Below are 26310 nucleotides of genomic sequence, written 5' to 3' on the forward strand. Positions count from 1 at the left end.
AAATGCTTAAAAGTTATCTGATACGGAGTATAACGTAAAGGTTATCTACATAGTGATAAAAAATTATTCTTTCAAAATCACTTGTAATACATAGATACCAATGATGTCTTGGACTAGTGGTTAACACTGATGGCCTGTGTACAATATAGGTCTCAGGTTCGAATCTCCCCGCCCCCCATTTGTAATTTATATTGCCCTCGTGTCTCATTCGCACCAATATATATATATATATATATATATATATATATATATATATATATATATATATATATATACACACACACGTACGTAGATAACCTTTAATAATGTCACTTTAGTGATAAAAAAAAATTCATGTTCATAAAAATTATTCCTTCAAAATGTATATCCATCAAAGTTTTTTTTTAATAATATAAAGGTTAATAAAAAAAAACTATAAAAAAAGTTTGGGTTAAAATTATTGCGGTGTACAATAAACTCCTTGTTCGTACAAGACCTTTTGATCAACAACGTATTGACTTAATGATTACAAACTCAAAATTAACAGCTTGTGTAAAATAGGTCACAAATTTTAATCTCTCGTCCTCCAAATTGCGAAATACTCCCTCCGTCCCTTAATACTCGATCCGGTTTAACTTTTTGCAATATTCACATAATTAACTTTGACCCTATTTTATTTCTAATATATGAAAACAAATGTTAGTATATAATATATTGTTGGCATCATTTTAATATATATTTTCAAAATATTAATATTTTTTAAGTTTTTATAATATGTAGTTAAAGAAATTGGTGGTCAAAGTTATACATTGACAAGCGTGTCTGATCAAAACAGATCGAGTATTAAGGGACGGAGGGAGTATAACCTGTTAATTGGTGATGGAAATATGGTCAAGGCCTGGAAAAGGAGGGGTTAAAGTTGATATATGAGGCGGATTAAAGTGCCTGTTTCAGAAGAAGACAAGGCCTTTGGAAGCATATCGAGAATCTACATCGATCTTTTTCCTTATTCAAATTAAATTTAGGTCACGATGCATCCAGGTGATCCAGCTTTCAGGGACCATGGTCCTACTACTTTTTCCTATTCTAAACTAGTTGTTCAGTATCAATGAATACTCCATTTGGGGGAAAAAGGATAATCAGGGGTGTAAATGAGTCGAGACTCACAATAAATTATTCGGATTTGGGCTTGATTAAAGCTCGTTCATGTTCGTTTGTTTAATAAATGAGCCGAAATTGAACAACGTTTGAAGTTCGTTTAATAAACGAGCTTGAACATGAACATACATGCATATGCTCGTTCATTTAAATTCATGAACAACTCGTATATTTATGTCCGTGAACAAGCTCGTCTATTTGGGTTCATAATCAAATTTTCCATATATACTTGTTTTATTATATATACGAATCTTATTTTGACTTTTTTTTATATCGTAGAATAAAAGTATTTTGAATTTAAATGGTTGAATTAGTGCATATTCAAAATTATGTTTTCAAACAATTAAACTCTAAAGCGCAAAGCTCGTTTAAGAAAAAAAACTCGTTTATGAACTCGACTCGATTAATAAACGAGACATTCGTGAATTGTTCACGAACACAAAATCTCTTAAACGATCCGAGCTTGAACAAATTTTTGAGCTCGGTTTAAAGCTCGATATCAGGCTCGAGCTCGCCTAAATTAAATGAACATTATATTACTCGGTTCGGCCCATCTCGTTTGCAACCCTAGGGATAACTAGATTGGGATTAACTCGATAAATCGGATTTGGCAGGTTTCAGTAAAGAATAGTGTGTTATTAAAGTGATGATATAAGTAGGGATTTATTAAATTTCGACTTTTTTTCCAGTTATTCACTGCTATCGTGAGGAAAAATAAAGTAATCACCCTAACATGTCGTTATGGTTTTCAGCTTTTGATCCTTCCCTCTCCCTAATTATTCGAAAAAATGAGTTAGATTTTCCCTTTTGATGGAAATATTGTGTACCATTCCTACAAAAAAAAGTCAACAACTTGATTATAATTTATTTTGACGTGTTTATTATAATTATTATAAAAAAATATCAAATTGGATGTCGTTAGTGCATGTTGCATGAATAATGTGACTTAAGTCACGACTTTCTTTTAAAATAGGGTTACCTTGATTCAAAAAATGGTTAATATATCTAAGAAAATTGGTGTTGAATTTATTATAGTTACTATGTCAATAATAAAGACCAATCTTTATGTAAAATGGGTGGTAGAGTAAATTGTTGGCTTTAATAATCCATTTTCCTTATCAAAATAAAAATGAGTAGTTCATTCATCCTACAAAATTATTTCTACTTTCAACTTAATCTAGTAGTAATTTTAAGGTTGGGATTAAACTCCACTAGAGACACTTGTGATGGATACCCTTACCATTACCTCTCAGGCTCTCACCCTCAATAAATCTTATACTTACAAAAGGATTAGATATACATGCAAGTTAAATGATGTTAACTTCTGTTTGGGCTCCCAATTGATTCTCTATTGGGCCACTAAGTCCAAAGCCCAATGGCTCTAAACAAACAGCATCAAACCCACCAATGGCTAGTCAGCCATCCATCAAGGCCCAAGGCCCAATAGCAATAAATGACCTATGGGCATTTATTGTGCAAACACTATAAATAGGCCGCCAAGGCTCACACCTCAAGGTACGTCGAATTTACCGCCTTAAGACTACTCTTCTAGAGAACTTCTCTCTAGAATCCGAGCATCATTCTTACTTAGGCATCGGAGGGGCTTTCCTCGGAAACACCCCCGAGGCTAGTAACTTTGCTATTGTGCAGGTGAATTCGGACTCCACTCATTCAAACAAGCAAGATCTTCAACACATACAAAAGGGCCTTCATTCGAAGCCCATTGTTTCCATCTTTACAACACCGGAACAATTTGGCGCCGTCTGTGGGGACGAACACTTCAAAGCCTTTGAAAGACATTAATCACCTCTTTCCGCGAAAATGGTGAACGATGTTGTTAACAACAATGACGACGATATGATGGTGCGGTCAGATTCAGAATCTGACCAAGAGGGGCACCCTCAATCGATGGCGAGGTCACAGCCAAGCAGAGCTACGACCGCCACAAATGCAGGACCTCCGATTCCAACTAGGGAAGAGCTCACTGCGGCCATGACCATCATGCAAAACTTCCTCTTCAATGAGAAGCAGCAAGGGCTAGCAAATGACCGCAGAGAAGAGAGGAGGACCAGGCGAAGGCTGAACGAGCCACCCAGTGTGGAAGTGTCCAGACCCGAACGAGAACTCCTTCCCTTGACAGGTACACACTTGACGTCGAGGTGGATGGAAAGCACGTGGGACACCCAAAAAAGGGCACAACAGCAACCAGATTGGTTTGCGAGACCATCGCCTACTCCAACAGCTCTCCAAAGCGAATCAACTACCCGTAACACTCGGATCCGAAGCTCGGTGCTCAGCAGGTTGAGACCCTCGGTCCATTCAAGGTTAAGACCTTCGATCCATACGAGACTCGGGGTAGGTGAGTCGAGCAGGTCTGGCGAACGACCCGAGGTCAGTAGCCGAGAAAGAAGAAGAGACAGGAGGCATGATCGAACCCCTAGCCCCCATCGTACGCCCGAGCGTTCTAATCACAGAACCTCGGCAAACGAAGGCATCAGGGCTAGACTCGGGAAAAGAATCATGACTCCTACGTCATCCCCTTTCTCGGACGAGCTGATCATGGAAGAAATACCGAAAGTAAGACTGCCAGCGCACCTAACCTACAGCGGAATCACAGATCCGAGGGATCATGTCATCTCATACGAACAGCAAATGTTCTTGAGTCCCTACTCCGAAGCATGTTGGTGTAAATACTTCCCAACCACGCTAACCGGAGTGGCGGGAGAGTGGTTTAGATCGCTGCCGAAGGGATCGATCAAGAGCTGGAAAAAGCTGAAAAAGAGATTCTGCACACAGTTCGTGAGCAACAATCGCCCCGAGCGAACCACAGCAGAACTGACCTCAATCCAACAAGAAAGAGACGAAAGTCTGAGAGAATTCATGGCCAGATTCATGAAAGAATCAACAAACATACCAAACTTGCAGCCAGACGTGGCCATCTTCGCCTTGAAGCACGCGCTCCAGGAAGGGAAGTTCCGTGACGAACTCTCAATGAAGAACCCCTCCAAAATAGCTGACGTGCTCCAAATGGCCGATGCGTTCATCAGAACCGAAGAGTTCAACAAGGCCGCTGCAAAATTGAAGGGATCGTCAGATCCGAGAGACACAAAGAATAACCAGAGCAGGCCCGAGGGCGGCTCAAGGAAAGGGAAAGAGAAAGTAGGAGCTAGAGAGATGAGCCCGAAGAAAGACGGGAGAAGGGGTGAACTTCAACCCAAATACACCAACTACACTCCACTAACTCTGCCCCGAAAAGAGATATTTAGCCTCAACAGAAATGATGAAAAGTGGAAACTACCGGGGAAGCTCAAGTCCAACCCAGCTCGGAGAAACAAGAACAAGTGGTGCGAGTTCCATGATGACTTCGGTCACCATACCGAAGAGTGCAACTCGCTGAAAGATAACATTGAAGACCTCGTTCGCCGAGGCTACCTGAAACAGTACTTGTTAGACCGAAGGGAGGAAAAAGAAAAGGCCGCAAGCGGCAAACAACACGAGCAACCCCAGAAAAGGGTCTACGAAGCAACAGGGCACAAGAAAAATGACATCCTAGTGGTGTTCGGGGGACAGAAGTCTGGCCAGGCCAGCAAAAAACACCTAAGAGCCCTCTCCCATCGGGTCAACTTCAGCGCGGTTGGAGACAACCAACCACACCCCCCGAACATGACCTTCACTGCTGATGATTGCTTCGGAGTCCAGTACAAACATGACGATCCTTTGGTCATTTCCATGGACCTCAACAATCACAACGTACATCGAGTGTTAGTCGACGGAGGAAGTGCCGTCAACATCATCTTCAGAAACTGCTTCGAGCAGCTGATCCTCGAAGAACCAGAGGAAGCACTGACGAAAGTCAGTTATCCTCTGATCGGATTCAACGGATCCGCAGCTATCCCTCGAGGAAAGATCACCCTGCCAGTCACAGTGGGCGAAGGCCAGGCAGCAAAAACCCTTCGGGACGAATTCTTGGTGATGGACTGCGACTCCGTATACAACGTAATCATGGGGAGAACCATGATTCACAAGATGCAAGCAGTCCCCTCCACATACCACCAGCTGATGATATACGTCTCGGATGCAGGATTCGCCGAACGAATCAGAGGTGATCAAGAAGTGGCGAGAAGAACCTGCCACACTGCTGTCCGAAAGCCCAAACTAGGGGACGGCCCCGAGGAGGAAAAAGGAGCTACGGGAGAGGAAAGCGAGGCAAAAAGGAGAAGAGCAAGCACGAGCAGCTTGTCTCCCGCGGAAGTTGATGCTCGCCCCGAAACCCTATCCCCCGAACCGGATCAAGAAATGGAGGATATCTTCCTCGAAGATGATTCAGACAGGAGCGTCCGAATAGGCAAGGGCCTAAGCTCGGGGCTCCGAATCGATTTGATCCGATTACTCAGGGATCATAAAGACATCTTTGCATGGTCAGCAGCAGATATGCCAGGGATAAATCCGAAGCTGATTTGTCACAAGCTGGATGTCAACGCTGAAGCTCGGCCAATCAAGCAAAAAAAGAGAAATTACTCCTCGGAGAAAAACAAAGCCATCGCCGAGGAGGTTAAAAAGTTGCAAGAGGCCGGATTCATCGAACCATGCATGTATCCGAAGTGGCTGGCCAACGTGGTGATGGTCAAGAAAGCGAACGGCTCATGGCGAATGTGCGTAGATTTCACAGATCTGAACCGAGCCTGCCCCAAAGACTGCTATCCCCTGCCAAGGATAGATCAACTGGTTGACTCCACCAGCGGCCATGCACTGCTCAGCTTCATGGATGCCTTTTCAGGCTACCACCAAGTATTCATGCACCCCGATGACAGGGCAAAGACAGCGTTCATCACAAGCGCAGGAGTGTTCAACTACAAAATGATGCCTTTCGGCTTGAAAAATGCCGGAGCCACCTACCAGAGGTTAGTTGACCACGTCTTCGCCGACCAGAAAGGGAGGAATGTGGAGGTCTACGTGGATGACTCCATCGTAAAAAGCATCAAGGAGGAAGACCATGTCAAAGACTTGGCAGAGACCTTCGGAAATCTGAGAAAATACAGCATGAAGCTGAACCCAAAAAAATGCGTCTTCGGGGTGAAGTCAGGGAAGTTCCTCGGATTCATGGTGAGCGAAAGAGGAATCGATGCGAACCCAGACAAAGTCCAAGCGGCATTGGATTTACCCGAGCCGAAGACCAAGAGAGATGTGCAGAGGCTAACCGGCAGGTTAGCCGCACTAACAAGGTTCATATCAAAAGCCTCGGACAAGGGAGCTCCCTTCTTCAAGGCACTGAAACCAAAGAACCTCCCCGGAGGAGAAGCAGAACCAGTCAAGAAAAAGGGGGTCCCGAGGAAAATGGATCCCGAACTGATATGGGAACAGGAGCAAAAAGAAGCTTTCCAGCAACTCAGAGCCCACCTAGCTCAACTGCCGACACTGGCCAGACCAAAGGAGGGGGAAACCCTGTATCTATATGTCGCAGTTAGCCCTGGAACCGTCAGCGCAGTGCTTCTTCGGGAAGAAGAAAAGAAGCAACAGCCAATCTACTTCACCAGCCGAACACTCACAGGGGCCGAAACCCGGTACCCACTCATCGAGAAAGTCGCATATGCAGTAGTGGTAGCTGCCCGAAAACTGAGGCCATACTTCGACTCCCACCAGATCACAGTGCTAACTGACCAACCGCTCGAAAAAGTACTCGACAAAATAGAGAGGTCAGGAAGATTGGCTGCCTGGGCCTTCGAACTATCAGAGTTCGGCATCAAATATCAGCCGAGGACAGCAATCAAAGCACAAGCATTGGCAGACTTCTTGGCCGAGTGCTCATACCAGGAAATGTTGGATGATACGAAAAGCACTTGGGAGGTCTTCACTGACGGATCTTCCACAATAAACGGCTCAGGGGCAGGAGTTGTATTGATCCCCCCGACGGGGAAAAGCATAGAGTATGCATTGAAGTTCGGCTTCAAAGCAACCAACAACGAGGCCGAATACGAGGCCGCAATCGCAGGGATAGAGCTTTGTTTATCCCTGGAGGCCGAACATGTTCGCCTCAAAACTGATTCCCAGCTTGTAGCCAACCAGATCCGAGGGGAGTATGAGGCCAAATGGCCCAGCATGACAGCCTATTTAGCAAAAATTAAATCCTTAACGTCAAAATTAAGATCCTTTGAAGTCACCCTCATTCCCCGAGGACAGAACACGCAAGCAGACGCACTGTCAAAACTCGCAAGCTCAACACTCATCGACCTAAACAGGTCGGTCCACGTGGAAGTTCACCAAGAGAGAAGCATCGACTTGCTACCCACCACAGTATGCAGCTTACGTACCGAACCTAGCTGGATGGACGCAGTAGTTGCATACAAAGAAAGGGGAGAACTCCCCGAAGATAAGCTGCAAGCGAGAAAACTGAAAAGATTCAACAGATGGTTCATCATCAGCGCCGAAGGAGAGCTCATGAGGAAATCATTCTCTGCTCCGCTGTTAAAATGTGTGGGTCCAACAGACGCTGACTACATCCTAAGGGAAATCCACCTCGGGATATGCGGAAACCACATTGGAGGTAGGACGTTAGCACATAAAGCCCTTCGGGCTGGGTACTGGTGGCCCACTATGGTTTCCGAGGCAAAGCAGATGGCAAGGAAATGCGAGAAATGCCAAAAGTTCGCACCAGCCATCCATCAACCAGCTCAAACCCTACAATCAACACTGTATCCCTTACCATTCGCACAGTGGGGGTTAGACATCATTGGTCCCTTCCCCTCAGCAACGAACCAGAAGAAGTGGTTGATTGTAGGAGTCGACTATTTTAGCAAATGGATCGAAGCCGAAGCTGTCTCCTCCATCACCGAACCTCAGGTCCGCAAGTTCATATGGCAGAACATCATCACAAGGTTCGGCATACCAAGACTGATGGTCTTCGACCACGGGAAACAGTTCGACAACACCCCGTTGCAAAAGTGGTGCAAACAGTTCGGCATACACCTAGCATACTCGGCAGTCTGTCACCCACAAAGCAACGGGCAAGCCGAAGCTGCTAACAAACTCATCCTCAACGCACTCAAGAAAAGAGTCGAGGATGACAAAAACAAATGGTTAGAAGAGCTACCCGGAACGCTATGGTCCCTTCGGACCACTGAAAAAGAAGCTACCGGACAAACACCGTTCCACCTTGTATACGGATCCGAAGCTGTAATCCCTGTGGAAATCGGAACAGAAAGCCTGAGGATCCAGGCATACAACAGGTATGATGGGCTCCAAGGAGAAAGCAACAATCAACTTCTATCCGAAGCTCTCGATCTACTGGACGAAGCTCGGAACGATGCAAGGACACTCAACGCAGCCTATTTGCAGAGGGTCAACAAGCATTACAACCGAAGAGTCAACGCCAGACCCCTAAAAGTCGGTGATCTAGTGCTCAGAAACGCCGCCTCGGTTCAGAAAGGACGGATCCATGGCAAACTCTCAGCCACTTGGGAAGGGCCATACATCATCCATTCCGAAAAGAGGCCAGGCACGTTTATGCTGAAACAGTTAGATGGAACAATTTTGAAGAACCATTGGAATACCGATGTTCTCAAAAAATATTTTGTATGACCTCTGTCTGTAGACCAAGTAAGTTGTTTAATGAGAAGAGGAAAGCCATTGGCACCATGTGTTTCATTAAACTTATCTCTATATTTATTGTCCCCTTATATATATATGCAGCCTCGGATCTGATCAATCCGAGACTAAAAACAGGTTGACTTTGTCCATTCCTTGATAAAATGCAAGAAATGACCAAATCATACACTTCAGGGAACCGTCCAGAATCCTCGGATTCGCGGTACCCTAATAAAAATTGTTCGCAACAAACAGTCGCTCGAATCAAGTTATAAAACTCCGGCTCAGATCCACGGATCGCCGAAGGCATAACTAAAGAGGCAGACTAGCGATCTCTTGCCCAGGTTTCCGAACCACAAGAGATCGGAAGAACAATCCAAACCTCTGAGCAGATCGACGGATTTGAAGAGTCTGGAAACTAAAGAGTCTCTTAGCAGATCTACGGATTTGAAGAACTCGCAAAACTAAAGAGTCTCTTAGCAGATCTTCGGATTTGAAGAACTCGCAAAACTAAAGAGTCTCTTAGCAGATCTACGGATTTGAAGAACTCGCAAAACTAAAGAGTCTCTTAGCAGATCTACGGATTTGAAGAACTCGCAAAGTCAAAGAGCCTCTTAGCAGATCTACGGATTTGAAGAACTCGCAAAGGTTAAAAAGTCTCTTAACAGATCTACGGATCTAAAGAGCTCGCAAGGTCAAAAGGTTTTTAGCAAGTCTACAGAAAGAGGAGCTCGAGAAATCTACGGATCTAAAGACCTAAAAATTGCGAAAGAACAAGTTGAAAAGAAGCAGCCAAGTAACAAACATTCATTTTTTATTCAATATTTGGGGGAAGTACAAATACATCGAAAAACCTCAAAAATTGAAAACAAAATGAAACAAGTTAAAATCGGCAGCCATCAACAGACAATACCGGCCTACCGAAGTACTAAAGAAAACAAAAAAGAAATAAGTACAACGCAGCGCCGAGGCAAAAGGGGGGAAAGGCAAGCACATGTTCGGAAGTCCTCAACTGGAACCGACCGACTCTGAAGAAGACGACTGCCCGAATCCCTAGCTCTTGGGAGTCTCAGGAGCATCCCCCAGAGGAGCATCCTTCGAAGAACCCCCAGCAGTAGTATCACCTTCGGAAGCCGCCTTCTGGGCCCGAGCCTCTGCAAGAGCAGCTTGGCGTTCAGCTTCAGCTTCGTCTCGATCGGCCTGGCACTCCACCAAGTGATCCTGGGCCCTCATCCAGAGCGGAACCTTCTCATTCCAAGGGAAATGAGGCATGTGCTTCGCGAACATCCGCCGAGCACCCAGGATGCCATTCCAGTATTGCTCTCTACACTGATCAGCAGTGTAGAGGTCAACTCTCTCTTGCTCCAACTTCCGAATGGCAGCATCTTTCTCTCGGATCTTCAGCTGGAGAACGGGCACCTTGTCAGCTTGATTCTGAACAATCTCCCGGTGCTTGATAAACTGCTGAAGCCTCGCCTCCGCTTCCTGGCTCTGCTTAATGGCCGCCTCAAATTTAGACGTCATCTCCTTGAGAAGACTGTCTTTTTCTTCAAGTTCGCTCGCAAACTTGGCAGCCATTTCTCTCCTCTCCCTGTCGAAGGAAGCTATCTTTTCAGCATCCTCTTCAACTTGGAAAGTGAGCCTCCCAACTTCGGCCCCGATCTGTTCCGCCGCTTCCCTAGCCTCACGACTGTACTGAAGGTACAGTTGCTTGAGGTCCACCATCTCGGCCATGAGCTGCCCAGCCTTCTGGTCCAAGACAGGGATATCACGAGCATAAGCCTCCTGATACCTCCTCAGCTGCCTTTCCTCAACCGAGCTACACTTGGAAGCGAACGAGGACCAGAAAACAGCCTGGGAAAGAAGAAAAGACAAGAAAAGATGAGGAAAGAAGACAACAAACCAAAAACGGAACTCAAAACAAAATTTCCAAGACTTACCTCATTCAGATAATATTGGGCCATCATAGCTGGGTTCCTCTCCTCAGCTCCAGGAACCCTCCACTGCGGGTTGGCCCGAAGAAGATTCTCCCGTGCAGCTTCGGGACCCACCAAAGATCCCACGTGAGCCATGGGGTTCTCCCCCAAAACCGGAGCTCTGGCATAGCGAGCCATCGCTTCCCTTACCTCCTCGGGGATCCGTTTCAGCGGAACATCCGAGCAAGGGTCAGCGTGGATCAGTCTATCCAGGGCCGAGGTCGAAGTGGAGCCCAAGGTCGAATGACGCCTCTTCCTCGTCAGACCCTGCTCGGGTTCCTCCTTCTCAGCTTCGGGAACCTCTACATGAGCTTCGGTGAGATCCACCATCTCCTTATCCGGACTTTTCTCCCTTTCGAGAGAAACGTCAGCAGCTTCTTCCTTCTGCTCGGCCACAATAGGGACATCCGAGCCAGGAACAAGGTCGGCTTCAATTGCCTCCATCACCTTGGTTATATCCTGGATCTCGATCCCTAAAGCAGCAGACGGCTTCAGCGGAGAAGGGATGGTATCTTCCTCAGCCAGCGGTTGGTCCACGGGAGGCGGTTCCACAACCACCACACTCTTCAACTTCTGCCCGGGCAAGGGCATGAAGTGAAGGAGGTTTTTGGGAGGAGGCATGACTTCCGAAACCACTTCCTACAGGGCAAACGCTCAAAGGTCAGTTTCAGAAAAAGAGAGAACAGACCACAAAAGCTCTAAGTCAGAACAAATACCTTCTCCGAAGACTGATCAGCTTTCGCCTTCTTCGGATGCGCAGAAGGCCTCAAAAGAGTGCTGCTCTTCCTTTTGCGCTGATCCTAAACAGAAGAAACCAAGGGTCAATAAAGGTAAAACAAGACAAAGGAAGGAATAAAGAAAAATCGCGAAGTACCCGGTTCCTAGATAAAGAGATATCTATCCGAGCCGGAGATGAAACCGAAGGAACGGCACGCGGCACAGCGTCAGTCCCAGGACCCTAAAAAGATGGTCCAGGACCAAGACGTTAGCCGACGGCCAACCAAAAAGAAAGACAAACAAAAGATATTGAGATTAGAAACACTCACCGGATCCGAGGTTGTCCTCAAATCAGGGAGCACGACTTTCACTGGAACAGCTTCGGGAGAAGAGGCAGAATCCCACGGATCAGCTCGAACTTCAGATATCCGAGCGACACCCGACGGAGACAGCACGTAATCCTTCAAGCGAGGATTACGAGGATTCTCCTTCCCGAACTTATAATCAGGGGCCGAGTCGTGAATGGTCTTCAGATCCAAAGAAATACCCAAGACCACAGGATCAACGCAGCTGAAGCCGTACTCTGCAGAAACAAAGCACAAAACGAAATCAGTAAAACGAGACCAAAAAGGAAGAGGGCAAACTTACTAAAGCACGGTCCCAGCCGAAAGACACCTACCCCTGTCAAAAATCCTGCTGAGACCGGCAACAGCAAGAATGTCCTCCCGCAAGATATAGTTGAGGTTCGGGAGCCAGTTGGACGGCAATTTGTAGTTGTCCTCCCGAGCCAAAAACCACTGGAGGAGATCCACGTAGTGGTGATGGTTCCGATCCGGAGCAGCCACGCTTCGCATATCAGGATCAGGAGTCACAAACCACTTCGGAGGGCGGTAAAAATGTGGATGCTTCGGATCTGTCGGCACACGAACGAACAACCACTCCGTCTTCCAGTTATGATCAGAGCTGAGGTAAGGGTAGGCCGTAATATAGTTCGGCTCCCCCTTTCTTCGGGATCTTTTGTTGATAATGGTCCACCAACCATACCCATCCCCCTTGGAAGCGTGGTTGAAAGACAGATCGTGCAGATCCCGAAACACGGCAACAGAGCATGGAAAGTTAATAAAATCGCACACCCATCTAAATCCGATGATATGCCTCATAGATTTGGGGGTAAGCTGGGCCAAACTGATGTTATACGACACCAGGAGCTCGGATATGAAGGGATCCAAAGGAAAGCGGAGGCCGTTCTCCAAATGATGAGTATACACAGAGATGAACCCCCTCGGCGGATGAGTCACCCGAGGACGCTCCTGGTCGGGAAGCTCGCACCAGTACCCCAAGGCGTGCTGGATTCCGTATAACTCTTCGGCCCTCCGATGGTAATGCCCCAGCTTTGCCTCCACCAACCAGTCACCACTGACCGATTTTTCCAAGGGACCATCGATCTTAGTGGTCTCATGCAGAATCGGGGCATACTTACCCTGCGGATCAGCTTCAGTCCAATGAACTGGAAACTCAGGGTAGGAGCGGCGCACACCCGAAGAGCCAGCCTTTTTACCAGAAGTTGCGCGTTCAGACACGCTAGACCCGCCAACAACATCATCTTTCGAAGCATCCCAACCAGTCGAACGCCTCTCCACTGGCCTCTCCGAAGGCCGACCCCTCGAAGTTTTCGGTAACCTTCCCGAAGGCACGTTCTCCCTCTCACTAGAGGAGCCAACGACGAACTTGCTCTTACCCCTATTCTTTGCCATGGCCGCGAATTCTCGGTCTAGGGTTGAGATTGAGGGGTAGAAGGAAAAACGAAGAAAAAAGGAGAATTCAGAAACAAATTACCTTCTTCCGAAGCGGAATTCGCCGATAAAACGAACAGCACAAGTTCCCGAAGTCCAAAGTTGGCCGAATTTCGTAGATCTGAAGAAACAAATCGCACCGCGATCGCCGGAATTTAGAGAGAGAAAGGGTTTGAAAGAAGGAGTAAAAAGTTCGAAAAGAGCAATGCACCCCGTATTTATAGAAAAGAAAAGGGGCGCATCAACTTCCTCAACCCACGATCTACACGGCACAATACAACTCCCAACACTTGTCATCAATGCAAATCATCCCTTTTCAGAAAAAGAGAGGGAACTTTCGGACTTCTGACAGCTGGAAACCCACCCATTTAATTCTAAATGGACCGGGTCTGGGGGGCATGTTGTTTGGGCTCCCAATTGATTCTCTATTGGGCCACTAAGTCCAAAGCCCAATGGCTCTAAACAAACAGCATCAAATCCACCAATGGCTAGTCAGCCATCCATCAAGGCCCAAGGCCCAATAGCAATAAATGACCTATGGGCATTTATTGTGCAAACACTATAAATAGGCCGCCAAGGCTCACACCTCAAGGTACGTCGAATTTACCGCCTTAAGACTACTCTTCTAGAGAACTTCTCTCTAGAATCCGAGCATCATTCTTACTTAGGCATCGGAGGGGCTTTCCTCGGAAACACCCCCGAGGCTAGTAACTTTGCTATTGTGCAGGTGAATTCGGACTCCACTCATTCAAACAAGCAAGATCTTCAACACATACAAAAGGGCCTTCATTCGAAGCCCATTGTTTCCATCTTTACAACACCGGAACAACTTCAATAGTCATTAGGTTTAATGCCAAAAAAAAATAAAAAAAAAATAGTCATTATGTACCTAGCTACCAAAAGATGTATGGCATACCAAATAGAAGTTTTATTCCCAAGTTAAACAGATTGGATATACTGCGAAACTTTAAAATTGAATATATAACGCATCATTCCTTAGTATGATCATGACAGTGATACGAAATGGATTCTAAGGTGTTTCAGTCGTGAAAATTGTTAAAATATTTCGGGTGATGATAAATGTCGCAAGTTGTGACAACATTTTTAGTCGCAATCTCATGTGTCGGAGTTTAATTGGTACATATAGGCGCCACGTAGGCTATGAGTCATCATAATATTTTTACTATCAATGCAAAACTTTTACTATGAAAACATGTAAATAAGGTAATCGATATAAAGAAAGAAACAAATTAGAATATTAAGATTTTCCACCTTTATTTTAAACATGTATAATATGATATATAAGTTAAATATTTTAGATTCTAATTTAAATCATGACACATAAGCATGTCATGTCATCATTGTGACACGGCTTGAAGGTCGCATGTTGCGACCTTTATCATTTTCGTTAATAAAATAGTCATACGACATTTACAATAGAATCAAACTAGCAAATACAAATCGATATGATTTGGATCAAACGAAATTCTAATTCGGAAAAATCACGAACTCTAACAATGATGAGTACCCTGTTTCACATTTTTGTTTGATAAATCTTTTTACGAGGGGTCTTTCAATTTGTTGTAATTTTGAGATTGAATTAAATCTGATTCAATTGACTGTAAATGTAAGTCAAAAAATTGTCATAACACCCCCACAAATCTTCAACAATACATCAACTTTTTCTGCAAAATTAAATATATATCCTCAAACTTTTACAAATAGAAAAATAAAACCCAATACATAAATAAATGTAACCCAATAATTGAGTGGAGTAACTCTCCGATAGAGAGGAAATGAAGTTTTATTACAAACATGAAATCAAAGTTATTAAAAACAAGAAAAGATGGACATAGTTAAATCCTAAAATATTTTTTCTAAAGAGAAAATCAAGTTGAATAAAAAAAGTGTCTTTAAATGTTTTGACTTGTAAATTAAGCAGCAAAAAGCTTCGAAATGATCTTCTAACTCTTGCTTAGCAGCCAACCTTTAAAAAAAAATTAATTAGGATTCCTTTAATTTAAAAAGACAACTTTAGTTATAATATTATTTTCTTGTGCACGCGAAAGGGAGCTTTCAGTCCACTATCAATGGCCAAATTTGTATTTGCATTAGTTTTCTAATTAATTTTATTTAATAATTAAGATATTTTTATTGGTCTTACTTTGATATAATAATATCCAATCTCGTTATTATATTATACACATTAATCTGACGTCAGCCCATTATATTTCTCTACCAAACTTGAATAATACAAAATCTCATTTCAAGCTTTCCATAGGAAAACAAATTAACTTCGTGTGCACCAATTTTTTTTTTTTTTTTCATTTATTTTATTTTGTTTGCGTGACGAATTTTTAGTGTACCCCAAGTTTTAAGTGTACCCCTAGTATAAAATTGAAGTGTTAAAAGTAATGTTTTTTTTTTTTTTTTTTTTTTCTATTTTGTTAATGCAAAATTTCAACCACTAATATTTTTAATTATTAAAAAGAAAAATACAAAAAGTTGAATTTTAAAAGTATACAAAGAGATCATTATAACAACGTCTTACACTATTATATACATAGTATTTTTTTTTTCTCATGTAAAAATCACAAAATATGATTAGAGTAGAACATTCATGTGCATGAATAATGTCAAAAATCAAAGCGTACGACTAAAGAAAAAGGGGGAAACACATGTTACATTAATAATTTAAAATATTAACTGATAATATGAACTTAAAAAATACATGCCATCATATAAGCATTTTGTAAAATTATTTCTCTTTTAAGACTATAATAATATACCTATTTTTTATATTGGACTATATATATATTTATTTTATTAGGTATTACTTATATAATAATTGGAGATCCATCTTGTAAGGAACGAGATTGGAAAAAAAAACCTTTTAATAGTGAGAAGAAAGAACTATTGAAAAATAACATTGATTCTGGCCAAAATTATAAATGAAAATTTTAATTGGGATAAACGATTAAACGAAAAAGAATAGACACGCTAAATTTGGATTACAATTTAATTATCAATTAAACGTTGACGAGTTTAAAATCAAAGTGGCTGTAGTTTAGTGGTAAGAATTCCACGTTGTGGCCGTGGAGACCTGGGCTCGAATCCCAGCAGCCACAAATGTTTTTTTTTTTCGAATGTTACTTTAATTAACTACACTTTGATATTAATAAACTAAACTTTGACAAGGTTAATATCAAAGTGGCTGTAGTTTAGTGGTAAGAATTCCACGTTGTGGCCGTGGAGACCTGGGCTCGAATCCCAGCAGCCACATATCTTGTTTTTTGAATTTTAATTTAATTGTCAGCATTTTTGGTGCGTTGAATTTTTTGATTCCCAAAGCATAGGAAACATTCATAGGAACCCATTGAACCAAACGAAGCCCAAAGCATAGAAAAGATCATCAAAACCATTGGACCAACTAAAGTCCCCTTAAGGCCCACACCAATATTACGGTGAATTATTTTAGACTATGCTAAATTTTGGTTATCAAAATAGACAATTTTCTATGAGCAAGGCACACGTAAGACTATTTTCTTTGCTCTTTTATATTTTGTAAGATCCAAATGAGCTTAAAAAAAATATAAAAACATAGTAGTGTTGGACCGTTGGTTGTATTTTATAATTTTTTTTAGTAGGTACTTCTTCCGTATTTTTATTAAGAGTTAAATGTTGATCGGCATGAACCAAGTAGGGAGAGAGAGTAATAAGCAAATCCTTAAGTCTTATATGTGGCAAGTCACATCATCAATTGACGGTATGACATGTTCACACCATGAACTATAACATGAGAGATAAAGGTGCGGACAAATTGGCGATCGAAATGTTTCACCCCATCGATGATGATCGCTTCTTTTTACAAAGGGACTCGTTTAATAATATTTGGCATGAGATCAAGTAAATTCATACCCAGTTTAGTACACCTTATTTTTCCAGATCTGATATGAACTTATTTTTCCTAATCTGATATGTTCTGATCCGTATTTATTTTTTCTGATCGGATCTGATATTATCTAAACTGATTTTCATAAATAAAATCTACAATTATTAATATTTAATGATTTATATGTAAAATAAATTTTATTTAAATTTATAATATTGTTATTATACATTGCACATCATTTATTTGACTTTAGTCATTATTTAACTATTTCATGTATTAGATATACTTGAACATGATCTGGATAGATCGGTTATGATTTGGACATCACCTGGACATATTGGTTCTAATTTAGACATGATCTGGAAATACCGGTTCTGATATGTACATAATGGTCAAGAGACATCATTTGGACATATTGTTATAGTGATCCAAAATTTGGACAAACAACAACAAATGCATAAGCAGATTGTCAACAAATCGACAATAGAGAAATTCGAAGTTGTAGTGTGATTATACCGATCCCCTTCACATGACTTCATACTTAGAATTGTCATTTCGTTTCATCCAAAGCGATATGGTGTAAGCTTTATGTATTAATGTGGATGAATAATAGAACCATGTACTGACTACTAAAGATGGAACATTACCATTACCGATGTGGGATCAATAGATTTTCCAAATGTAGGCAGGACTCCAAAAATTCTTTCATTTCGCTTTCATCAACATCTTCGAACTTCTTGAACTCTGTAAGATATTTAAGACACTTTTCTTTAAGTTCAACAATTTTCAACCTATTTGTCACTTAGAGGCGTGGTAAGATATTTGTAATATGTAGGTCTAACTTGAGCGCAAAAACACATGTTTTAAATAGGTTATCCGCTTCATATATAATAGCTTATGACCCGTGCAATGCACGTATGTTACTAATTTTATTTACGAAATACTATTAATTACTCGCAAACAATAATTTACAATTAAAAAATATCTAGTAATAAAATTCTAGATACTATTTTGTTTTAATTATTTACTTATATTAAAAGAGAGGTGAATCTATGAGTGACATTTGTCATCACCACATTGATTTCATCTCTTTTAGTAAAATATATAGATGTGTCAGCTGAAGTAACTTCATCCTATGTCTTGAAAATTCGTTCCAATCAGTGGAATTATACATGAAATCAAAAAAACATCTATAAGACGAGGCTGGACAATTCAAGACACTTAAATTCATAACATCTGTATTTATAATCATTGCAGCACCAAGAAATAATGCTTCTTTAAAGATGGGTGAAGCACGAGGGCGGAGAGATCAATATCTGATATTTATGTTGATGTATTTCAACATACATATCATCCCAGTAAACAACAAAATAGAGATGAGAAAAAAAAATCAAAAAAAATGTCATTTTTCAATGAACAGATGTCATTTTTTAAAAATCGATGTCATTTTAAAAAAAATTTGATTTTATCCTTTAACATTTGTCTTATCCCTATTTTGTCATTTAATGGATGATATATATTTGTGAAATACGTATCAGATATTGATTTATACTTCCTCGGTGAAGCAGCGGCAACAATACATTTTTGAAATGGAATTCGTTCTCCATCAATCACAACGGCACAATCATAAAGCATCTGACAAATGTATAACTTTTTGAGAGCGTCCATATCAATATTTCTTGACAAAGATTCAACATTTGAACTTCCACATAATTGAGGGCGCAAAATCTCATTTTGTATGTTGAAGACCGTGATTTGCCCCATCCGAATTTCTAAAAATTCTTTATCAACATTATATTATTGACCCCTCACAACATCTTCAAATTTAGTTGTGTGATTAATCAATTCATTAGAAATTTCTGTCAAATAAGAAAAATAAAGGTAAAGAATTGACAAAAAGTGAAATGAACTAACTGAAATTATGAAGAAGAAAAATACTCGTTACAGATTTTTTCCAGCAAATTGACCTCATTCCAGAAACTCAATAGACAAATGGCTTAAATTCTATTGTCATAACCCTCAATGTTAAACGAATCTTTTTCTTTTATTAACATCTTCGAACTTCTTGAACTCAGTAAGATACTTAAGACACTTTTCTTTAAGTTCAACAATTTTCAACTTATTTGTCACTTAGAGGCGTTGTAAGATATTTGTAATATGTAGGTCTAACTTGAGCGCAAAAACAAATGTTTTAAATAGGTTATCCGCTTCATATATAATAGCTTATGACCCGTGCAATGCACGTATGTTACTAATTTTATTTACGAAATACTATTAATTACTCGTAAACAATAATTTACAATTAAAAAATATTTAATAATAAAATTCTAGATACTATTTTGTTTTAATTATTTTCTTATATTAAAAGAGAGGTGAATCAATGAGTGAGATTTGTCATCATCACATTGATTTCATCTCTTTTAGTAAAATATATAGATGTGCCAGCCGAAGTAACTTCATCCTATGTCTTGAAAATTCATTCCAATCAGTGGAATTATACATGAAACCAAAAAAACACTTCTAAGACGAGGCTGGACAATTCGAGACACTTAAATTCATAACATCCATATCTAGAAGCATTGCAGCACCTAGAAATAATGTTTCTTTAAAGATGGGTGAAACAGGAGGGCGGAGAGGCCAATATCTGATATGTATTCCAACATACATATCATCCCATTAAACAACAAAATAGAGATAAGACAAAATCAAAAAAAGTGTCATTTTTCAATGAACATATGCCATTTTCGAAAAATGGATGCCATTTTTCAAAAATCGATGCCATTTTCTAAAAATGGGTGCCATTTTAAAAAAAAATTGATTTTATCCTTTAGCATTTGTCTTATCCCGATTTTGTCATTTAATGGATGATATGTATTTGTGAAATACATATCAGATATTGATTTATACTTCCTCGGTGAAGCAGCGGCATCAATACATTTTTGAAATGGAATTCGTTCTCCATCAATCACAACGGCACAATCATAAAGCATCCTACAAACGTATAACTTTTTGAGAGCGTCAATGTCAGTATTTCTTGAAAAAAATTCAACATTTGAACTTCCACATAATTGAGGGCGCAAAATCTCATTTTATATGTTGAAGATCGTGATCTGCCACATCCGAAGTTCTAAAAGTTCTATATCAACAGTATATTATTGACCCCTTACAAAATCTTCAAATTTAGTTCTGTGATTAATCAATTCATTAGAAATTCCTGTCAAATAAGAAAAATAAAGTTAAAGAATTGACAAAAAGTGAAACGAACTAACTGAAATTATGAAGAAAAAAAATACTCTTTACCGATTTTTTTCAGCAAATTGACCTCATTCCAGAAACTCAATAGACAACTGACTTAAATTCTATTGTCATAACCCTCGACGTTAAACGTAAATTCTGTTAGGTTATGATACATATAACTGAATATAAATCATGCGGAAAAACCATAAAGCCAGGAATCCAAATCAATTGCCACATAACAATTAGCATAATTTAGGACACATACACTTTGTAGCGTGCCCTCCCTAGCTGCGCCCGAACCGAACAAGAACAAGTCTAGGACTCCAAATGTCGTCCCTCCGTAGATAGTCCACAGCACGCTCGGATCCGCCTTAGATTTAATTAACTAGAATTGCACCTAAGGTTCTATGTAATTTTCGGATTTTATAGCAAATAAAAATCTGAGTTTTAAGCCTAAAACGTATATGAATACTTGAATTACTCGTTATAAATTGTGAAATATTATCACCTATTTATAGGGTAGGGAAATCGGATATTAGAATCCTACTAGGAATCAATTTAGCTAATCTGAATTTAACTTAAATTAAATCACTTAATTTCTAGTAGATTTAGGAAATTAATCTAAACGAATCCTAATCGATCAAGGCTTCGTACACAAACACAAACACAAACACACACGCACAGCAGCCCATGAAGGGCGCTGTGCACGCGCGCGCTGAGGCTTGGCCCAGCAGCTGCTCGCAGCCCACGAAGGGCGCGCCAGCTCGCTGGCCTTGCTCGCGGGCCTGGCCTTGCTTCTCGCTTGGCTGGGCTTGCTTGCTTGGTCGCAGTGGGCTGCGCCTATGCTTGTGCGCGCGGATTTCGCTAGGCGTTGGGCCTAGCTTCGTGCTGGGCCTTGCGTCTAGCAAGCTCGTCCGACGTTTATTTCGTATGCTGCGCTTCCGATTAATTTTTCGATTTCGGAATTCATTTCCGATACGAACAATATTTAATATTTTCGATTCCGGAATAAATTTCCGTTTCGAACAAATATTTAATATTTCCGTTTCCGGAATTATTTTCCGATTCCGATAATATTTCCGATTCCGACAATATTTCTGTTTCCGGCAATATTTCAGATTCCGGCAATATTTCCATTCCCGATAATATTTTCCGATACGTACCATGTTTTCGTTTCCGGCAACATCTACGACTTGGATAATATTTATATTTTCGATACGATCCATATTTCAGTTTCCGGCAATATCATCGTTTCGGGAGTAGTCATAATTTGCCTTTGACGATCTCAGCTCCCACTAGAACCAAGATCCGTCGATTCAGAATATCCATAGATGGAGTATTTAATTCCATTAAATACTTGATCCGTTTACGTACTATTTGTGTGACCCTACGGGTTCAGTCAAGATTAAGCTGTGGATTAATATTATTAATTCCACTTGAACTGAAGCGGCCTCTAGCTAGGCATACAGTTCATTTGATCTCACTGAATTATTAACTTGTATAATTAATACTGAACTACATTTATTAAACTTACCATTAAATGCATACTTGGACCAAGGGCATTATTTCCTTCAAATTCTCCATTAATATAAGCAATAATTCAAAATTTCGCACCATAAATCCAGAATTTTCCAAATGCAATCCCCCTCTTAGCAGACTTAATTTTAGCCTTCATAGTACTCCCAATCGATTTGAATTCCATGTTTGTGCTATAATTAAAAAAAAAACTCAAAGAACTTCGAGTAAATTGAGCAAAATAAAGAAACTAAAGAACCGGAGAAAGGCGGTGGTTCATAATGAAAAGATGAATTAGAGGAAGGCCAGCAGACTCGGGTCTCTGGTAAGAATATTTCAAAGGTCAGCGGGGAAGTTAATGGTCGTCCAGATAAAAAAAAAGGGTGAAAAAAATACGAAATTTTATGAAATGCCCATGAGTTTTGCCATAATTCACCAAACACCCATCAAGTTTCAATAATTTATAAAATACCCCTCACAAATGATTTAATACCCCAAATATCCCTTCATGACATAATCATCCCTGATTCACTCAATTAATATCTAATTAACCTACCCATTAACCCATTTTTTTCCTTTTAGTTTTTCTTCCCCCTCTCCCCTGACCTTTCCTCCGCCGTTCACCGCCACACCCTCGTCGTCCACCGCCACAACCTCCACCGCCACCTCGACGCCTTCTCTCCTCCTTCCTTCTCCTAAATCATCATCAATATCCTTCCTCTCCCCCCTTCCTTCTTCCCTGAATTTAACGTGGAGAGTTATCGGAGAGAGATGAAAAGGAGCTAGCAGGGTCGATGAAAATGAATGAGGTTGGAGGCGGCGAAAGTGGGTTCACGTGCGGTGAATAACCATAAAAAACAGCCGAAATTAACGCCGGGAGAATTGAAGAGAACATTCGCCGCCGCCGTCGAACCCATAACCACAAAAAACTGCCGAAATCGATGCCGGAAGAATTGAATAGAACAACCCACAAGAACGAAGTTAGGTTCTCTTTCATCCATCAATCCAAAACTCAATTTCCTCAACAAAACCTCTTGTTTTCGCACAAACCCCCTTTCATTTTCATCAAAATTACCCATATTCTTCACCTAGTTCTTCAATACTCGGTTTTGGGTATTACTATTTCTTAAATTTGGAGATTTGTTGTATGTTGGGATTGCAATTGATGGTTATGAATTAGCTGTAAATGGAAGAATGAAGGGGGGAGAGAGAATAATCTGGGAAGGTCAAGGAAGAAGGAAGTGGTGGTGGTAATGGAGTAAGAGAGAGAGTGAAGAAGTGGAAGAAAAAGAAATGGTTGGGTTAATGGGTGGGTTAATTAGGTGGATTAATGGATGATTGATTAGGGGGGTTAATTATGAAGGAAATAATGCACTTAGTCCAAGTTTGCATTTAATGCATTTAATGCTAAGTCTAATAAATGCGGTACGTTCAATATTTATTAACAAGCTAATAATTCAGTGAGATTAAGTGATCTGAATACCTGGCTAGAGGCCGCTTCAGTACAAGTGGAATTAATATATTAATCCACATCTTACTTTTGACTGAACTCGTAGGGTAGGACAAAAAGTGTGTAAACGGATCAAGTATTTAAGTGAATATAATATTCATTAAGCACTCTATTTATGGTCATTTGGAAATGATGGATCTTGGTTCCAGTGGGAGCTAAAATCATCACAAGGCAAAGAAAGGGTACTACCAGAAATGAAGATATTACCGGAAACGAAAATATAGTTCACGACGGAAATATAAATATTATCCAAGTCGAAAATATTCCCGGAAACGGAAATATGGTTCATATCGGAAATAGAAATATTACCGGAAATCAAAAATATTGTCGGAAACGAAATATTACCGGAATCGGAAATATTGCCGAAAGAAGAAAACATTGTCGGAGTCGAAAATATTTTCGGAAACGTGAATATTGTTCAAATCAGAAATAAATTCCGAAATCGAAAAACGAATCGCACGCACGACGAGCAAATGCTCGACGAACGAGCTTGCGAGACGCAAGGCCCAGCGTAAGTGCCAGGCCCAGCGCCGAGCAAGCCCGCACAGAGCAGCTCGCTTGGGCCGAGCAAATGCAGTAGCGCCCAACAAGTGGGCTGTGTGCTGTGTGCTTTGACGCCAAGCCTCGAGCGGCAACGTGGGCCTCAAGCCACACGCTGTAAGGGGTTGGGTTGTCGGTTGCTTGCACGCTAAGTAAAGCTTGGGCGCCAAGCTACTTGCGCGACAAGTAGTTTGGGCCTCAAGTTATTGTTTTCCTAATCCTACTATAAGTAGATATCAAGGGTAGATCTGAATTACTAAGTATTTAATTACCCTAGAATACTAATATTATTAATTAACTAGAATCCTAATAGAATCAAATTAACACGAAAGACTCATTGGAGATATTCGATCCATATGAATAAATCTAAGTAATGAATGTTTGAACTATGTATAAGCATTTACTGAGTTAAACATCAAAGGATCTAAGTGAGATTCTTAACCTATATTATATATCAAAGAATTTAGCTGGATTCAGTATCTACTGAAATTGAATGAGCTAATGTTACATGAATAGAATTCAATTGGGAATTATTCTGCAAAAGAATTTATCATGTATGATATAATACGAGGATCGCCAAAAACGTATCGTATGACTTTAGGCATGACGAACATATACCAATCTCTATTGATCTAAGTGAAGATCAACTAGATTGAGATCAAGAATACTTATGGTACTTGAAAAGGTACATAGGAATAGTTCTTGATTCAAGGAAATAAAGATATGCTAAATATTGATGTTACACGCATAAACACTGGTAAAGGATCAAGCAAGATCCCTTTGGAGTTAACCATTGGCAAGGACGAGCTATAGAACATCGTGTTTTGAAATGGCAACATGGATTTGAGACCATGAGTTGTTGCGTGGGAAATTAAATATTAATTTCTATGTTCTAAGATACAGATGGAAAGTCTTCCACATATCTGTGAACTGCTTGGATAAGTAAATCCAAACAAAGCATCACTAGCAACCTAAACAGTTGAAGTAAAAGTACTTATTGCCTAAGAAGCAATAAAACAGAGTTGTTTATATGAGTTCTTCATTGTACTTGGGAAGATCACATGTCTGTTGACTTAATGGTTCTTCATTGCAAAATGCGTAGAACCACTAATGTAGCAAGAAAGACTAGATCACAAAATAAACATACTCAAAAGATCTTATCATCATATCTCGAAGAACATTCGATGAAAAGGATGTTAAGATTGGCAAAGCGTGATAACTAAACCTATGCAACAAGTGAGAAGCAACACTCACGTTGTAGCACTGGAAATCAAGCATAGCTTTGAATTCCATGAAATGTTTTAAAAATGGGTTTGAGGCCCATGGTTAACATCGGGGTTGAACATTTATCATATATGAAATGTATTTTCATATTCCATTTAATCTTGGTTTAGTATTAAATGATGAGTCCCTTCAATTTGACGATACATTCAAGATAGACTGTCAGGACCAGTCCTATGACTAAGAAATGTCTATCAAGTGAACTTGAATGCCAAAAGTTGAAAAAGGTCCCTGGTCGGAGTTTTCTATAAAGATGGACGCATAGAAAACGTTAGACGACTAGAATGCAAGATGACTAGTAGTTCTGTTTCTTGAACTATGTGGACATGGCAATGTCGTAATCATTTGCATAGATACTTACTTTGGGAAGACTAGTATCGGACAGATCTATGAAACTTTACTGTAAGAGATGAAAATCTGTCATAAGTAAATTTCATTAAAAATTATTAGACACTAAATCCTCAATACCTGAGTGATTTGAGATTACTTGTTTGAGAACTGGTTGCTTTGACGTTGACCAACCGTCGCACCGTAAAAGGAGGCTATAAAGGCAACGCTCAGGTAATCACCCATCAAACGAAGTCTAATCTCAAGATCACAAGATTGGGATTGTCCTCCCATAAATCGGGATGAGATGCTTAAAAGTTGTACAAGGCCACTCGGAGAGCTAGAAACTGTGAAATGCATGGCCGTGCTCGGATGAATCATAGGCTATGATTATCTGTTTATTTGATCAGTTGAACTCTGAAACCGAGAAACACCTCTGGACATAATAAGGATGACAACTCTTACCTTATGTTCAAGAGCAAGCATTGAGCGACAAAGGAATTAGGTAATGCACACTTGTCCCTAAGGACAAGTGGGAGACTGAAGGAAATAAATGCCCTTGGTCCAAGTATGCATATAATATTAAGCCTAATAAATGCGGTTTATTATTAATTAACAAGTTAATAATTCAGTGAGATCAAGTGAGCTGAATGCCTAGCTAGAGGCCGCTTCAGTTCAAGTGGAATTAATGATATTAATCCACAGCTTACTCTTGACTGAACTCGTAGGGTCACACAAATAGTACGTAAACGGATCAAGTATTTAATGGCATTAAATACTCCATCTATGGATATTCGGAATCGA

The 26310-nt window shown here is 40.5% G+C and overlaps 1 protein-coding gene and 2 non-coding genes across 3 annotated transcripts; 2 read left to right on the forward strand and 1 right to left on the reverse strand.

The window, feature by feature from the left end:
- Positions 1 to 9438: 9438 nt before the first annotated feature.
- Positions 9439 to 10994, reverse strand: LOC130470585 (uncharacterized). Its single transcript, XM_056840985.1, has 2 exons — positions 10659 to 10994; positions 9439 to 10537 (listed from the first exon to the last, which is right to left on the reverse strand). The coding sequence occupies exons 1-2, from the start codon at positions 10661 to 10663 to the stop codon at positions 9772 to 9774; spliced, it is 771 nt and encodes a 256-aa protein (XP_056696963.1). The 5' UTR covers positions 10664 to 10994; the 3' UTR covers positions 9439 to 9771.
- Positions 10995 to 16260: 5266 nt separating this feature from the next.
- TRNAH-GUG (transfer RNA histidin (anticodon GUG)) lies at positions 16261 to 16332 on the forward strand. The gene has a single exon. It is a non-coding gene; the product is annotated as a tRNA-His (tRNA).
- An 82-nt stretch (positions 16333 to 16414) lies between these two features.
- TRNAH-GUG (transfer RNA histidin (anticodon GUG)) lies at positions 16415 to 16486 on the forward strand. The gene has a single exon. It is a non-coding gene; the product is annotated as a tRNA-His (tRNA).
- Positions 16487 to 26310: the final 9824 nt, after the last annotated feature.

The sequence above is a fragment of the Spinacia oleracea genome, chromosome 3 (genome assembly GCF_020520425.1).
Source record: "Spinacia oleracea cultivar Varoflay chromosome 3, BTI_SOV_V1, whole genome shotgun sequence".
NCBI lineage: Eukaryota > Viridiplantae > Streptophyta > Magnoliopsida > Caryophyllales > Amaranthaceae > Spinacia > Spinacia oleracea.